This window comes from Tachyglossus aculeatus, chromosome 2 (assembly GCF_015852505.1).
Source record: "Tachyglossus aculeatus isolate mTacAcu1 chromosome 2, mTacAcu1.pri, whole genome shotgun sequence".
NCBI classification, from domain to species: domain Eukaryota; kingdom Metazoa; phylum Chordata; class Mammalia; order Monotremata; family Tachyglossidae; genus Tachyglossus; species Tachyglossus aculeatus.
In genome coordinates, this window is record NC_052067.1 from 130,310,486 (window position 1) to 130,328,210 (window position 17,725).

Sequence of the window (17,725 nt, forward strand, 5' to 3'; positions counted from 1 at the left end):
CTTCTCTATTGCCAAATAATATGCTCAAATAAGTACTGGGTGACAAGTTGAGAAACGATTTCTGCAATTAAATTAAAGAAAAGCACAAGCACAATGTGAATGTGCATAGTAAGCACTTAGCAAATGCCATCATCATTATTATTATTATTAATAAGGTGGTAGAGTCATAGTTTTCTCAAGAAGGCTGGTGAACCACACTGGAGATTCCAGATCGTTATAAATTTTCTCTGCTTTTTAGAAGGCCTGGCCAAGAAGTCAGGAGAAAGAAAATGTTCATTGATTTTCTTCCATATTGCTATATAGTTCCAATTTGATTAAATTGTGGTCGATGCAGAATGTTTTTGTTTGGGGGGGGGGTGGGTCTTTAAACTATCCTTATGTCCAAATTCTTCAATTCATTTTTTTCATTTACTTTCAGATCAAAACTGGGAAGCAGCCAACAACATGTCAGCTTTTGCCCTGAGAAGAACATCCCCTTCTGGAAATGGTAATGTAGCTTACCTGTGCCAGGCACAGAACTGGCAATGTAATTCACCTGTTGTAATAATAATAATAATAATAATAATAATAATGGCATTTATTAAGCACTCACTATGTGCAAAGCACTGTTCTAAGCGCTGGGGAGGATACAAGGTGATCAGGTTGTCCCATGGGGGGCTCACAGTCTTAATCCCCATTTTACAGATGAGGTAATTGAGGCACAGGGAAGTTAAGTGACTTGCCCAAAGTCACACAGCTGACAACTGGAAGAGCCGGGATTTGAACCCATGACCTCTGACTCCAAAGCCCGGGCTCTTTCCACTGAGCTACGCTGCTTCTCAGGCCCAAAGATGATATGTAGCTCACCTGAGGCAGGAACCAAAATAACATAGCTCACTTGTATCATGTACAGAAATGAGAACATGCCCCATCTGCACCGGACACAGAAATGGTGATGTAGCTCACCAGCATTGTCACACATGTGTGTTTTTGATGCAGATGATTCCATCACTGTTGTCTACATTTCCTTTGTTGATGTTCACTAGATTCAAACAATATGTGTATCAATAATAATAATACTAATAATTAATGGTATTTGTTAAGTGCTTACTATGTGCCAAGCACTGTTCTAAGGTAATCAGGTTGTCCCACTTGGGGCTTACAGTCTTATTTCCCACCTTACAGATGAGGGAACTGAGGCACAGAGAAGCGAAGTGACTTGCCCAGGTTCGCACAGCAGACAAGTGGCGGAGCTGGGATTAGAACCCACATCCTCTGACTTCCAAGCCCGTGCTCTTTCCAATAGGCCACGCTGAATATTGCTAAAACAGACCTGAAAAAAGATTAACAATGAGAGATTTTTGCCATATTCCCTTTCCTTAATGGATAACAACGGTGGACTATTGAAATTGCTTCGAGTCAGTGAACTCTTGGACAGTGAGAGGTAGGGCATCTTAGGCGTCTTTCCTTTAAATTGATTGAATCCTGTCTGTAATTCTGAAGGAACTTCCTCATCAATTGTGGTGAAAAGGAAACGTCAGTTGACCCCCCCAAAAGGCATTTCTTCACCATTTGGCACTGGAAAAAGTTGTGGTGAATTTTAGGAGATTGCCCTGGAGCGATTTAGCTGTAAACTACAAATGTAAGCTGTTGGGTGCATTAAATATCCTTGTGAGTTTCCTCCCCATCAAGCCCAAGATATGATATGCCCAATACTAGAGCCAAGCCCTGTGGGCTACTACTACTATATCTGTAATTTATTTATTTATATTAATGTCTGTCTCCCCCTCTAGACTCTAAGCTCATTATGGGCAGGGAATGTGCCTGTTTATTGTAATATTGAACTCTCCCAAGAGCTTAGAACAGTGCTCTGCACACATTAAGTGCTCAATAAATACAGTTGAGTGAAATGAATGAACAGGCTGCAGATTTAGTTTCAGTTGGCATCCCCACCACTTGGATTGGGGTCAATCCAGGACTTGCCTTTGATCTTTGGTTATCACTGTGGCACAGGTTTGGTTTCTTTTTTAATGCTATTAAGCTCTAACTATGCTCCAGGCACTGTACTAAGTACTGAGGTACATACAAGCTAATCAGGTTGAACACAGTCCATGTCTCACACGGGGCTCAGAGCTTTAGTCACTGTGCCTTGATCCTGCCTGTCTCGCTGCCGACCTCCTGCCTCTGGCCTGGAATGCCCTCCCTTTTCATATCTGACAGACAATTGCTCTTCCCCCCATCAAGGCTTAATGATAATAATAATAATAATAATAATAATAATAATAATAATAATTAATAATAATCTTGGTATTTGTTAAGCACTTACTATGTGCAAAGCACTGTTCTAAGTGCTGGGGAGGATATAAGGTGATCAGGTTGTCCCATGGGGGTGCTCACAGTGTTAATCGCCATTTTCCAGATGAGGTAACTGAGGCACAGAGAAGTGAAGTGACTTACCCAAAGTCACACAGCTGACAAGCGACGGAGCCGGGATTTGAACCCATGCACACCTCCTCTCAGTGGCCTTCCTGACTAAGCTCTCCTTTCCTCTTCTCCCACTTCCTTCTGTATCCCCCTAACTAGCTCCCTTTATTCATGAGAAGCAGCGTGGCTCAGTGGAAAGAGCCTGGGCTTCAGAGTCAGAGGTCATGGGTTCAAATCCCGGCTCTGACAATTGTCAGCTGTGTGACTTTGGGCAAGTCACTTAACTTCTCTGTGCCTCAGTTACTTCATCTGTAAAATGAGGATTAAGCCTGTGAGCCCCCTGTGGGACAATCTGATCACCTTGTAACCTCCCCAGCACTTAGAACAGTGCTTTGTACATAGTAAGTGCTTAATAAATGCCATTATTATTATTATCCCCACTTGCAGCCCCACAGCACTTATTTACATATCCATAATTTATTTATTTTAATTAAGGTCGGTCTCCCCCTCTAGACTATAAGATGGTTGTGGGCAGGAAATGTCTCTGTTATATTGTACTCTCCCAAGCACTTACTAGAGTGCCACACACACAATAAACGTTCAGTAAATATAATTGATCGGTGGATTGGTCCCCATGTTACAGATGAGGTACCTGAGGCATAGAGAAATTAAGTGACTTGCCCAAGGTCACATGTAGACTAGTAGCAGAGCTGGGATTAGAATCCAGTTCTTCTGATTCTCAGGTCATTCAATATCCACTAGGCCATGCTTCTTCTAGGTGAGGGATTTGTTCTTCCTTGCAAGGGAGTCTTATTTTGGAATATTGAAACCCAGTGTAACAATCGGTTTTATAAGAAAAAATTCATCTTTTACGTATTGTTTCAACTCGTTTTCATTCCTTTCAATAGATACAAAGAATCCCACTCATGGAATCACACTAAAGCCGCAGGGTTTCCACGACATTAACAAGAGAAGAACTTTCTTGCAGGATAACAGCTGGATAAAGAAAAGATCAGAGGAGGAAAAGTAAGACGACCAAAGACGTTTATTTTTAAAATAGACAATTTTGTACAGATTGAAGAACTTCTGTCAGGCCAGTGATTTTGTTGGAATTAACTGCTGGGTTGTTTTCCCTGATTCTGTAAAGCTTAAAAGTTGAATGTGTGAGGGGGCCTTGCAATGCTATTATTATTCACCTGTATTTCATGCTCTCCTCCTTTCTTTCTCACCACCATCCAACTATATGTCCTTTGAAAATGATGTCACACTACTGGAGCCAAAGTAGGCAAAAATGTGGTCTCCCAGGTCAGATAGCTCGTGGGTATTGTCCTGAATCCATCACCCTCACTCCATTTCCATCCCTGCCGAAAAACTGTCTGTGTTTTCAAGTTTTTTTCATTAGAAAGGTGACTACTGCAAAACTTCACTACTTCGCTTTAGTGACAGCAACACCTGTTTTAGAAGACTGAATTCAGAGAATTTTGGAAAAAAAAGTGTGATTTATTCATTCATTCAATCATATTTATTGAGCGCTTACTGTGTGCAGAGCACTGTACTAAGCACTTGACAATGATGGCATTTATTAAGCTCTTACTATGTGCAAAGCATTGTTCTAAGTGCTGTGGAGGTTACAGGGTGATGAGGTTGTCCCATGGGGGGCTCACAGTCAATCCCCTTTTTACAGATGAGGGAAGTACAAGCGCTTAGTACAGTGCTCTGCACATACTAAGCGCTCAATAAATACGATTGATGATGAACTGAGGCCCAGAGAAGTTAATGAAAAATACACTCTATAACAGATTTACTTTTCAACATTTGACAGGATTGCACTGTTCCACATTGAAATTTGTGATAATCTAAGTAACCTCAGTAGCACAGTAATAATTAGGATTATTGTTAAGCAGTGTGTTAAGCAGAGCAGCAGCATGGCTCAGTGGAAAGAGCACGGGCTTTGGAGACAGAGTTTATGGGTTCAAATCTCATCTCTGCTAATTGTCAGCTGTGTGACTTTGGGCAAGTCACTTCGCTTCTCTGGGCCTCAGTTACCTCATCTGTAAAATGGGGATTAAGACTGTGAGCCCCACCTTGTAACCTCCCCAGCACTTAGAACAGTGCTTTGCACATAGTAAGCGCCTAATAAATGCCATCATTATTATTATTATTAAGCACTTAATATTCATCAAGCACTGGGGTAGATACAAGGTATTCAGGTTGGACACGGTCCCTGTTCCACATGGGGTTCACAGTCTTAATCCCCATTTTACAGATGAGAGAAATGAAGCACAGGGAAGTGAAGTCACTTGTCCAAGGTCACACGGCAGACAAGTGGCAGAGCTGAGATTAAAACCCAGGCCCTTCTGACTCCCAGGATCTTGCTTTGTCTACTAGGCCAAGCTGCTTCTCTAGACGTATGCACTCGTTTGCCTAGTACATAGTGGGGCAATGTTTTTGTGCAGAGGAGCCAAAGAAAATGAGACCTCTGAACAGCTGGTTGCAAAAACCAACCAACACAGTTTATGCGTCCCCCTTGCTGCAATGTGAACGTCACTGCAATATGATGCTATTGCACTGCGCAACTCCTTTACAGCAACAACTCTTCATAGCGATAGCTGTTGTCACTCGCAGAGGGGGAAAACGTGAACAGAGAGAAGAAAGGAAGTGGAAGAAGAAGAGGGAAAGGAAGAGGGAGCGAGAGGGAGAGGAAGAGGAAAAGGGAGAGGGAAAGGACAGGGAGAGAGAGGGAGAGGAAGAGGGAAAGAAAGAGAAAGAGGGAGCGGGAAAGGCAAGGGAAAGGGAGAAGGAGGTTGGAGAGAAGAGTGGCAGATAGGAGACAAATGTAGAGGGGAAAAGGGAAAGAAAGCGAACAATGAAGAGATTGTGGACCCATTCACCATTACATTTGCTTTCCTGTCTCACTCTTCCACCTCTCCTACCCACTTTCCCTCACCCCAGTAATGCAGTAGGAGCCACAGAGCCCCTCTGTAACCCCCTTTGGAGGTGCCAGGGGAGAACAGAACTCCCCCACCCCGCCTTTCCCCCAGTAGAGCTCCACAAAGCCTCTGGGGATTGGGGTGAGAAGCCCTTCACCATTTAGCCAGATTTGGGTTTCCGCTGAGGTGGTCCAGTGAGGTGGGGTGGGAACTTCCCACTGCTCGCTTGTGTTCCTGCTACCAACAAAGGGAAATGAGAAGGACTTTTCTAGTCACCACATTTTGCAGTGTCAGTATTATTGGCAGGGCTTCTACTGGGGCAGGGGCAGTCAACTACGACGAGGTGGGAGAGGCAGAGAAGCAGCGTGGCTCAATGGAAAGAGCCCGGGCTTTGGAGTCAGAGGTCATGGGTTCAAATCCCAGCTCCGCCAATTGTCAGCTGTGTGACTTTGGGCAAGTCACTTAACTTCTCTGGGCCTCAGTTACCTCATCTGTAAAATGGGGACGAAGACTGTGATCCCCCCATGGGACAACCTGATCACTTTGTAACCTCCCCAGCGCTTAGAACAGTGCTTTGCACATAGTAAGTGCTTAGTAAATGCCATCATTATTAACTGAAAGGAGAGACTCACCCAGAGGAGAGAGACACTTTCTCTCTCTCTCATTCTCTCTCTCACACACACACTCTCTCTCTCTCTCACACACACACCCCTACACGCACACACCCAACATTCGCCTAAAACAGCCTATTGCTTGACTTGCTCCACGCCAGAAGTCCTTTAGCTGCTGTCGCCACTGCTGGCCACAGAGTCAGTCAGTCAATCGTATTTATTGAGTGCTTACTGTGAACAGAGCACTGTCTTAAAGGCTTGGGAAAGTATCTCCATCTGGGACACCAACCCTGGAAACCTGGAATCTCCACAGAATCTTCTAACAGTAGCCCAGCGCAACCTCAATAATAATAATAATAATGACATTTATTAAGCGCTCACTATGTGCAAAGCACTGTTCTAAGCGCCGGGGAGGTTACAAGGTGATCAGGTTGTCCCAAGGGGGGCTCACAGTCTTAATTCCCATTTTACAGATGAGGTGATTCCCCAGCGGCTCCCTAGGAAAATGGTGTCTGACTGGTTGCCTGGTTCTGCAGGCTCGAGTATTCGGGGTAGTTTCTCCAGCAGGATAGTGCTTGTACTTACTTGGCTTGGGGCCTGTGTTGATGCAACTTTGCGCATGCACAGACTCCTCTCTGTAATCGTAGGAGAGGGATGGGACACTCCACTGGTAACAGGGCACTCGGGGTCTCACAGCTTGCCTGTATTTTTGAAACATCACTGCTTTGCTTAATACAAGACCTCACGATCTTTGGTTAATTATCTTTGGTTAGATAACTAGGCAAAGGAAATAACACGGCCTAGTGGAAAGAATTCAGGCCTGAGGGTCAGAGGACCTGGGTTCTAATCCTAGCTCCTCCACTCGCACGCTGTGTGACCTTGGACAAGTTGCTTATCTTCTCTGTGCCTCAGTTACCTCATCTGTTAAATGGGGATTAAGACTGTGAGCCCCAAGTGTCCCGCCCCTCTACGTAGTGTTTGGAATAATACAGCTGGCTTGGTAGACACGATCCCTGCCGACCAAGAGTTTATTACCTAAAGGAGGAGACAGACTTTATAATAAATGGTAGATATGTACATACGTGCTGAGGGGCTGAGAGTGGGGTGAGAATCAAATGCTTAAAGGATACAGCTCCAAGTGCATAGATAATAATAATAATAATAATAGTATTTGTTAAGTGTTTCTTATGTGCCAAGCACTGTTCTAAGTGCTGGGGCAGATAATAATAATAATAATAATACTGGCATTTATTAAGTGCTTACTATGTGCAAAGCACTGTTCGAAGCACTGGAGAGGTACAAGGTGATCAGGTGGTCCCATGGGGGTCTCACAGTCTTAATCCCCATTTTACAGATGAGGCAACTGAGGCACAGAGAAGTGAAGTGACTTGCCCAAGGTATCCACTGAGCCATGCTGCTTCTTGGCTTTGACAGTAGGGAGAGTGGTTAGAGAATCAGCGTGGCTCAGTGGAAAGAGTGTGGGCTTTGGAGTCAGAGGTCATGGGTTCAAATCCCAGCTCTGCCAATTGTCAGCTGTGTGACTTTGGGCAAGTCACTTAACTTCTCTGGGCCTCGGTTCCCTCATCTGTAAAATGGGGAGTAAGACTGTAAGCCCCACGAGGGGCAACCTGATCACCTTGTAACTTCCCCAGTGCTTAGGACAGTGCTTTGCACATAGTAAGCGCTTAATAAATGCTATCATTATTATTCTTTGTCGGACAAAGAAGGAGAAAGAAGTTCCAGACCAGAGGGTGGACACAGCAAGAGTTCTGTGGCAAGATAGATGAGATCAAGATAGAGTAAATAAATTGGCATTGGAGGAGTGAAGCGTGTGGGATTGGTTTTGTGGTAGGAGAGCAGCAAGATAAGGTGTGGGTAGGGGGAACGAGCTGATTGTGTGCCTTAAAGCCGATGCTAAGGAGTTTCTGTTGGATGAGGAGGTGAATGGACAAAAATAATCATGATTTGATCCTTATTCAAAATTCAGCAGAAATGGAGTGAAAGAGGATATTGTTGCATCACCTTTCTGATAAGGGTGGCAGTTTGAAGGACATTGCAAATGGATATTCCCACCCCATGGTGAACATTTGCCTCATTCTATCATTGTAACAAACAGAACTATCATAGTATGCTAGAATAGTAGCCCTTTGTTCTGAGAAGCTATTTTCCTATCATCTTGATCATTCAAGTTGTGACTGGCTAAAACAAGTAAGGCTTGTCTTCTTTTGCTCGGGATGAAGCACAGAAACCTGTGACATAGAATTACAAGCTCTTTGCTCCTACCAAATAATAATATCAACAATCATAAAAATAATGAGATTTGTGAAGCACTTAGTAATCAATCAATCAATCAATCGTATTTATTGAGCGCTTACTACGTGCAGAGCACTGTACTAAGTGCTTGGGAAGTGCAAATTGGCATCACATAGAGACAGTCCCTACCCAACAGTGGGCTCACAGTCTAAAAGGGGGAGGAGCACTAAGTGTCAGGGTAGATATAAGATCATCAGGTTAGACACAGTCCCAGTCGCACATGGGGTTCACAGTCTATCATCATCATCAATCGTATTTATTGAGTGCTCACTATGTGCAGAGCACTGTACTAAGCGCTTGGGAAGTACAAATTGGCAACATATAGAGACAGTCCCTACCCAACAGTGGGCTCACAGTCTAAAAGAGTGGGCTCACAGTCTAAAAAGAAGAACAGGTATTGAATCCCCATTTCTTAGATGAGGAAACGGATGGCACAGAGAAGTTAAGTGACTTGCCCAAAGTCACAAAACAGGCAAGTAGGAGAGTCAAGATTAGAACCCAGGCCCTCTGACTCTCAAGCCCATGTTCTTTCCACTAGATTGTGCGACTTCTCTCTTGGTTTTGTATTTATCATGTAGTAACTCCAATATATGACTTTCTTTTCACTTGCAGAGATGGAAACGCCAGTAGAGCTGTGCTTCACCGTCATGGCTCACATGATGCCTTAGACAGGTGCGTTCCTCTGAGGGATTGCTTCCAGACTGTGGGACTATATATTGGCATTTTTGGAAACAAAGGATTCCAGGGTGGGCAGCAGAACTGTTGATGTGAAATAAAACAGATGAAGTTCAGGACTGTGTTCTCTTCACTGCAGGAGAGTTCTAGACTCAATTGATTCAATTCGATAGTATTTATTGAGTGCTTACTGTGTGCAGAGCACTGTACTAAGTGCCTGGGAAGTACATTTCAGCAATAGAGACAATCCCTGCCCACACTGAGCTCACAGTCCAGAAGCGGGGAGACTGACATCAGAACAAGTAAACAGGCAGGGAATGTGCCTACCAACTCTATTCTGTTGTTACAGTGCACTCTCCCAAGTGCTTAGTACAGTGCTCTGCACGCAGTATGTGTTCAATAAAGACCACTGATTGATTGATACCCTGTGGGGCTTCAAAAGGAGAGAAGAAATGGACTATTTAATCAATCAGTTGTATTTATTGAGCTCTTACTCTGTGCAGAGCACTGTTCTAAGCACTTGGGAGAGTATGATACAACAATAGAACAGAGTTGGTAGACACATTTCCAGCCCAAAAGGAACTTACAGTCTAGAGGGGGAGAAAGATACAAATATAAATACATAAATGACAATTTACCACTCTCCATCTACCTGGAAGACTTAACCCCTGAGATGTGTAACTTGAAGCAGTGATGACACCTCCTTCCCTCAGTATCAGGTTAAGAGTGGGGAGAGAAACAGTGGAAGTGAACCCAATCTTTTTCACATTATCCATTTGATGTCAAAAATATACCCAAACTCTGTAAATCATTCATTCCCTTTTCTCTTTTATTACATATAAATCAATCAATCAGTGGTATTTATTGCACGCTTACTGTGTGCACAGCACGGAACTAAGCACTTGGGAGAGTACAATATAAGAGAGTTGGTAGATACGATCCCTGTCCACAAGGAGCTTATATTTTACCTATGATAGAAGTGTGTAGTCTATATGATAATAATAATAATGGCATTTATTGAGCACTTACTATGTGCAAAGCACTGTTCTAAGCGCTGGGAGGTTACAGGGTGATCAGGTTGTCCCACGGGGGGCTCACAGTCTTCATCCCCATTGTACAAATGAGGTAACTGAGGCACAGAGAAGTTAAGTGACTTGCCCAAAGTCACACAGCTGGCAATTGAGCCCATGACCACTGACTCCAAAGCCCGTGCTCTTTCCACTGAGCTATGCTGCTTCTCTTGCCATGCTGTTTTAAGGCAACTCTTTCTCCAAAACTACTTGTTTTGTTGGCTATGAGTGGCTTCCCCAAGCACATTTCATTTTTGAAATGGGGGCTTTTTTTTCCCCCTAAATGTCGGCTTCTCTTACCTAGGTTTTAAACCGTCACAATCTAGCAATTTGAAGCAGCTGTTATGTTCCTGACATTGAATTGTGCACTGCTAAAATTTCTACCAGCTGGAGAGGTCTGATTATATGAGGGAGAGAAGCTTCTATTTACATGATAATTAACAAAATTAGCTCAAGGAAATATGAATATTGCCAGATTTTCATGTTCTGTTACCTTATTTGCATAGCCTAATTTGCATGTCACCATGGTTTGACGTGATCCATGCCAGATCTCCTCAGTTAGGAAGGTTGACTGAGTGGGTTATAATCTGTTTAATTCCAATCAACTGTTAGGTTAGTTTGGGCATCTTCTACTGGCTTTTTCCTTCAACTCATTCAACCCAACAGGTGTGTCTAGCTTCTGTCTCGCTTGTTTAAAATGTCAAATTTTGGTCTGCTTTGACAGCCAATTTTCTTTGTTAACTTATCTTTTGGCTTCTTTGAATTAGGACCGGAAATGAAAGAGATGAACAGAGAGTGGCGTTAAGTCGGTACAGATCGGATGACACCTTAGATAGGTAAGGTTTTCCTGTGAAAAGCATGATGGTGACATTTATTAAGCGCTTACTATGTTCTAAGTGCTGTGATAGATATGAGGTAATCACATCAGGCACAGCCCCTGTCCAACAAAGCCCGCACAGTTTGAGGGAGGGGAAGAGCCCATATATTTCCTCCCCAGTTCACAGCTGAAGAAACTGAGGCCCAGAGAATTTAAATCAATCAATCAATGGTATTTAGAGAACACTTGCTGTGTGTAGGTAATCCCTGAATCGATCAATTGAGACAAGCCCTTATATCTCTTCCATGACCCCCTCCTTCTCTAGATAGCTTTGTGGATTGATGACTGAGGGTTATAGTTAGTCTAAAATAATGCATTTTTCAGGAGTGACATGTTAACATTTTGAGAACTGATCTGACAAAGGTATGGGAAGGTAGAGGGATTGTTCTCGGGCCGTGATTAATGTGCTGAGTTTTTAAAGGATCTGATTAAAATGTTTCGTCCTTCTCACCAGAGGCCGGTTATGGGTTTCAATGAGCATTTGAGAAGCACATTATAGACTAAATGTTGATCAGCATTTCTGTGTTTCTTTGTAAAGGATTTCAGACAGAAATGATTCCGGTAAAGCCAGTAAGGTGGAGGCCATGGATAGTCGACTAAACAATAGGTATGTGGATTTTTTTTTATCTTGGGACACATGTTACTGGTTTCAGCGATCTTGATTCATATATAGAGTAAGGTTTGTTCTCTCGTATCAGGGACTATGCAGCATGGCATAGTGGATAGAGAACAGGCCTGGCTCAATCTTGGCTCTGCCACCTGTCTGTTGTGTGGCCTTGGGCAAGTCATTCCACTTTTCTATGCCTCAGTTACCTCATCTGTAAAATGGGGATTGAGACTGGGAGCCTCCTGGGGGACAGAGACTGTTTTCAACTTGATTTGCTTGTATCCACCCCAGTAGATCACAAAGACCAAGGAGACCCACCAGGTGTATTTATAGGACTAGAATACGCTGTTGGGGAGGCAGATAAAACTGTGGTTATCTCCTCTGAAACATTTGTTCAGGGAGCGGCCAGGGTATGATGAGGGGCAATGTAGTCCAGTGGGTAGAACATGGACTTGGGTTCTAATCCCAGCTCTGCCACTTGGCTACTGTGTGATCTTAACTTCTCTGTGCCTCAGGTTCTTCAGTTATAAAATGAAGATTCACAACCTCTTCTCCCTCCTACGTCCCTGTATCACCTGCTTATCTTGTATTCGAGAAGCAGCTTGGCTCAGTGAAAGAGCACTGGCTTTGGAGACAGAGGTCATGGGTTCAAATTCCGGCTCCACCAACTGTCAGCTGTGTGACTTTGGGCAAGTCACTTCATTTCTCTGTGCCTGAATTACCTCATCTGTAACTGGACTAAAACTGTGAGCCCTCCCGTGGGACAACTTGATCACCTTGTAACCTCCCTAGTGCTTAGAACAGTGCTTTGCACATAGTAAGTGCTTAATAAATACCATTATTATTGTTTAGCTCATCATTCAGTATAATAATTGGTACAAAGCACTTACCAAAATACTATGATTATTACTACTAATAATGATGGTATTAAGTGCTTACTATCTGTAAAACACTGTTCTAGACTGGGGCAGATAGAAGTTACTCAGGTTGGACACAATCCCTCTCCCACATGGGGACCACAGTTTTAATCCCCATTTTATAGATGAGGGAACTGAGACACAGTGAAGTAACTTGCCCAAGGACACACAGCATAAAAAATGGCCCAGCTGACATTAGGCCTTGGTCCTTCCTGACTTTCAAGCTCTTGCTCTATCCACTAGGCCATGATGCTTATTATTACCACCACTACCATGGTTCTACTGATCTTATCAGATGTCTACAGTGCAATGATTTTTTTCTGCTCTCAGGTGATACACCTGCCACAAAAAGTGCTTATTCAACCAGTGGCATTAATTGAGAAGTGTGGGGGTTGAAAACTGAGGGTTCTCAACCCTAAATCTGGGCCAAAAGAGATTCAGTGTGGCCTGATGGATAGAACACATGTCTGGGAGTCAAAAGGGCCTGGGTTCTAATTCTAGCTCCACCACTTGTCTGCTGTGTGACCCGGGGCAAGTTATTTCACTCTCTGTGCCTGTTACCCCATCTGTAAAGGGGGGATTGAGACCGTGAGCCCCACGTGGGACAGGGACTGTGTCCAACCTGAATTGTTTGTATCCACCCCAGCGCTTAGTACAGTACCTGGCACATCGAAAGTGCTTAACAAATACCATTATTATTATTATTACTCTAAAGTGTAAGCTCATATATAAAATAGCTCCTGACTTCAAGAGCCTAGAACTCAGTCAGCCTCCATGGGATCCTCAAGTCCTCCATCTCTCCCATTCCTCTAACACAGTTTGGGGAACACTCTGCTTAGTGTTCCTCAAATCCTTGCCCCCCTATTTCTTCCTCTAGACTGTAAGCTTGTTGCAATAATAATAATAATAATTGGCATTTGTTAAGTGCTTACTATGTGCAAAGCACTGTTCTAAGCGCTGGGGAGGATACAGGGTAATCAGGTTGTCCCATGTGGGGCTCACAGTCTTAATCCCCATTTTACAGATGAGGTAACTGAGGCCCAGAGAAGTTGTGACTTGCCCAAGATCACACAGCAGACATGTGGCAGAGTCAGTATTCGAACCCATGACCTCTGACTCCAAAGCCCGTGCTCTTTCCACTGAGCCACGCTGCTTCCCAGGGTGTAGGCAGGGAATGTGCCTGTTTATGGTTGAATTCTCCCAAGCACATAGTACAGTGTTTTGCACTTAATAAAAATTACTGAACGAATGAATGCCTCCAGCCTTTGACTGAAACGCAGGCATCTGTTTCCTCAAAGTTGAGGGGATCCTCGGGGTACCTAGTCCTCTGTGCTGCTCCCAGGAAGCTCACGGACAAAGTGTTTCCCTCTTGCATCCATAGTCTCCCCCCCCAGTCCTTTTGTCTCCCACCCCCCAGAACTTCTCCCCCAACCCCTACTGCAGGCAGACACCATCATCTGCACTGTCAACAACATTCAATGGCTTCTTTATGTGGTAATGATGAAAACGATTCCAGTTTAAACCACCTTTCCTTAGCTCTAGGCATCATTCCCTCCCACTCCCTCCTCTTCTCTCGCCAGGTTCCAGTTTCATCCATTCCGAGTCCTTCAGACACTGAGTCTCATTCAATCGTATTTATTGAGCCCTTACTGTGTGCAGAGCACTGTACTAAGCACTTGGGAAGTACAAGTTGGCAACATATAGAGACAGTCCCCACCCAACAGCGGGCTCACGGTCTAGAAGGGGGAGACAGAGAACAAAACAGAACATATTAACAAATAAAATAAATAGAATAAATATGTACAAATAAAATAGAGTAATTAATATTAAGAGCTTACTATGAGCCAAGCACTACGGTGGATACAAGCAAATCAGGTTGGACACAGGCTGTCATTCATTCAATCATATTTATTGAGTGCTTACTGTGTGCAGAGCACTGGACTAAGCGCTTGGGAAGTACAAGTCGGCAACATATAGAGTCTCCAGCGTCCTTTTCTCCCCATCATCATCATCATCATCAATCGTATTTATTGAGCTCTTACTATGTGCACAGCACTGTACTAAGCGCTTGGGAAGTACAAATTGGCAACATATAGAGACAGTCCCTACCCAACAGTGGGCTCACAGTCTAAAAGGGGGAGACAGAGAACAAAACCAAACATACTAACAAAATAAAATAAATAGAATAGATATGTACAAGTAAAATAAATAAATAAATAAATAGAGTAATAAATGTGTACAAACATATATACATATATACAGGTGCTGTGGAGAAGGGAAGGAGGTAAGATGGGGGGGATGGAGAGGAAGGAAGGGGCTCCATCAGGGGCTGGAGCCTCGTTCCTCTGGACCCCAGTCTCCTCAACCTCACCTAGAATCGTCTCCGATCCCCTATAGACTGGCAGGTCACTGAAGCAGAGAATGGGTCTGTTTATTGTTGCATCGTACTCTCCCAAGTGCTTAGTACAATGCTCTGCACACAGTAAACGCTCAATAATTGTGATTGATGGATTGGTTCTGTGTCCATCCAGTCATAGCACGGGCTTTCCCTGTGTCCTGTTCTCCCAGGCATGTGACTTGCAACCTCTCGCCTCCAAGATGATGGAGGGTCTTCCCTTCCACCCACTTGACACTTCTACATCGTCCTCAATCCTTCCCTCTAATTGGTTTGGCACTTTCCTCAGAGAGGGGCACAATGGGGTGACTCTGGCTTCCTCCTTCCCCTGGTCAGTGTAGGGGTTTGGGGAAGCACTGCACTAAGGGGTTGGGAGAGAACAAGCGGGTGAGTAGATTTAATTTGCCAACTTGTACTTCCCAAGCGCTTAGTACAGTGCTCTGCACACAGTAAGTGCTCAATAAATACGATTGATGATGATTTAATCCTGAGAGAGTCTTGTTGATCGGCTCTGGAGAAAGCTGTGGGCTCAATGGACTAAAGCAGCACTGAGTAGAGGAGAAACATTTTAGAATTAATTTATATGCTTCCTCAGGACTTGTGTACATACATCTATTCAACTGTACAGCCAATTGTTTAATAATAATAATAATGACGGCATTTAGTAAGTGCTTACCATGTGCAAAGCACTGTTCTAAGCACTGGGGAGATTACAAGGTGATCAGTTTGTCCCACGGGGGGCTCACAGTCTTAATCCCCATTTTACTGATGAGGTGACCGAGGCCCGGAGAAGTGAAGTGACTTGCCCAAAGTCACACAACTGACAATTGGTGGAGCTGGGATTTGAACCCGTGACCTCTCACTCCAAAGCCCGGGCTCTTTCCTCTGAGCCAAGCTGCTGATTACTCTAAGCATTTAGATTAGATCCAGTGTGGCTCAGTGGAAAGAGCACTGGCTTTGGAGTCAGAGGCCATGGGTTCAAATCCTGGCTCTCCCACTTGTCAGCTGTGTGACTTTGGGCAAGTCATTTAACTTCTCTGGGCCTCAGTTACCTCATCTGTAAAATGGGGATTAAGACTGTGAGCCCCCATGGAACAACCTGATCACCTTGTAACCTCCCCAGCGCTTAGAACAGTGCTTTGCACATGGTAAGCGCTTAATAAATGCCATTATTATTATTATTCATTCCTTTAGGGTGATGAACCAGTCTCATGTTTCTGTTCTACTTTCCTAAGTGCTTAATGGGGAACACTGCACATAGGGGGTATCCAATGAATACCATTAGCATAACTATCTGATACATTTGTTTGAAATTTCCCCTGCCCTGCCAGGGCCAAGTGAAGAAGTTTTACTCCTTAAGCATGTTGCCAAGACAATGAAAAAAAAGTCCCTGTAGACTGTAAGCTCCTTTTTTTAAAAAACAAAAAAAATGGAATTTGTTAAGCGCTTACTAAGTGCCAGGCACTGTACCAAGCACTGGGGTGGATATGAGATAATTAGGTTGGACACAGACCATGTTCCACGTGGGGCTCATAGTCTTAATTCCCATTTTACAGATGAGGTAATTGAGGCCCAGAGAAGTGAAGTGACATCCAAGATCACACAGCAGACACGTGGGGGAGCCGGGATTAGAACTCAGGTCCTTCTTACTCCTAGGCCAGTGTTATATCCATGCTGCTTCTAGTAGTTATATAGCAAGGAGGTCCAGCAGCAGATCTTTCAATATGATGGAGTCTTACGGAAATAACTTTAGAAAATACAATGAAGCAGGCTTTTGGAGTCTTCCACTGAAGAATATAAAATGTTGGAGATCACTTTCCAAGTACTCACAGGGGTCTCTGGGTAGTCATGCGAGTAATTAAATAGATGAATTATCTTTTGTCCCACTCTTGAATTGCTTCACTTTTTTATGGTATTTGTTAAGCACTTACTACGTATCAAATACTGTTCTATTCACTGGAGTAGGTACAAGTTATTTAGGTTGGACACGGTCCCTGTCCCTTAGGGGGCTCACAGTCTACTTAAGAGGGAGACCAGGTACTTAATCCCCTTTTTACAGTTGAGGAAACTGAGGCACAGAGAAGTTAAGTGACTTGTCCAAGGTCACACAGCAAGCACTTGGCAGAGCTGGGATTAGGACCCAGGTCCTCTGACTCCTAGGCCACTGTTTTTCAACTAGGCCAGGCTGTTTCACTTTATAGTAAAAGTATAGAAGATTATTTGGGATGTGGGTGCTAGCGTTTATTTGTATATTGATGCTAACAAAGCTTCCCTTTATTTCCCAACCAGGAGCATGTCCACTTTTAAAGCACTGGAAGGAGGGAAGCCGTATGTATATTTATGATTCCTTGCAATTTCTTCTCTGAACCTTTTCCACTCATATGCTTCTTGTGATAACAGTATTCATTTATTCAATTGTATTTATTAAGTGCTTACAGTGTGCAGAACACTGTACTAAGTGCTTGAGAAAGTACAATACAGCAATAAAGAGAGATAATCCCTGCCCACAAGGAGCTCACAGTCTTTGGGGGGAAGACAGACATCAATACGAACAGAGAACAATATAAATAAATAAAATGCGAGATAGATACATAAGGGTTGTGGGGTGGGGAGAGGGAGGATGAGCAAAGGGAGCAAGTCAGGGTGATGCAGAAGGGAGTGGGAGATGAGGAAAAGGGGGGCTTAGTCTGGAAAGACTTCTTAGAGGAGATGTGCCTTCAGTAAGGCTTTGAATAATAGTAATAATAATGGTATTTAAGCATTTACTATGTGCCAAGCACTGTTCTAAGCGCTGGGGTGGATACAAGGTAATCAGGTTTTCCCCCGTGGGGCTCACAGTCTTCATCCCCATTTTACAAATGAGGGAACTGATGCACAGAGAAGTTAAGTGACTTGCCCAAGGTCACACAGCAGACAAGTGGCGGAGG

General features: G+C 43.8%; 1 protein-coding gene across 1 annotated transcript in view; it reads left to right on the forward strand.

Annotated features, from left to right (window-relative positions):
• SCEL (sciellin) overlaps nucleotides 1-17,725 on the forward strand; it is a 184,279-nt gene that overhangs the window by 15,942 nt on the left and 150,612 nt on the right. The window contains exons 2-7 of the mRNA XM_038742716.1: nucleotides 419-487; nucleotides 3,312-3,429; nucleotides 8,870-8,929; nucleotides 10,770-10,838; nucleotides 11,418-11,486; nucleotides 17,088-17,126. Coding sequence (XP_038598644.1) covers nucleotides 445-487; nucleotides 3,312-3,429; nucleotides 8,870-8,929; nucleotides 10,770-10,838; nucleotides 11,418-11,486; nucleotides 17,088-17,126 — 398 coding nt within the window. The 5' untranslated portion in view covers nucleotides 419-444. The remainder of the gene's footprint in view (nucleotides 1-418; nucleotides 488-3,311; nucleotides 3,430-8,869; nucleotides 8,930-10,769; nucleotides 10,839-11,417; nucleotides 11,487-17,087; nucleotides 17,127-17,725) is intronic.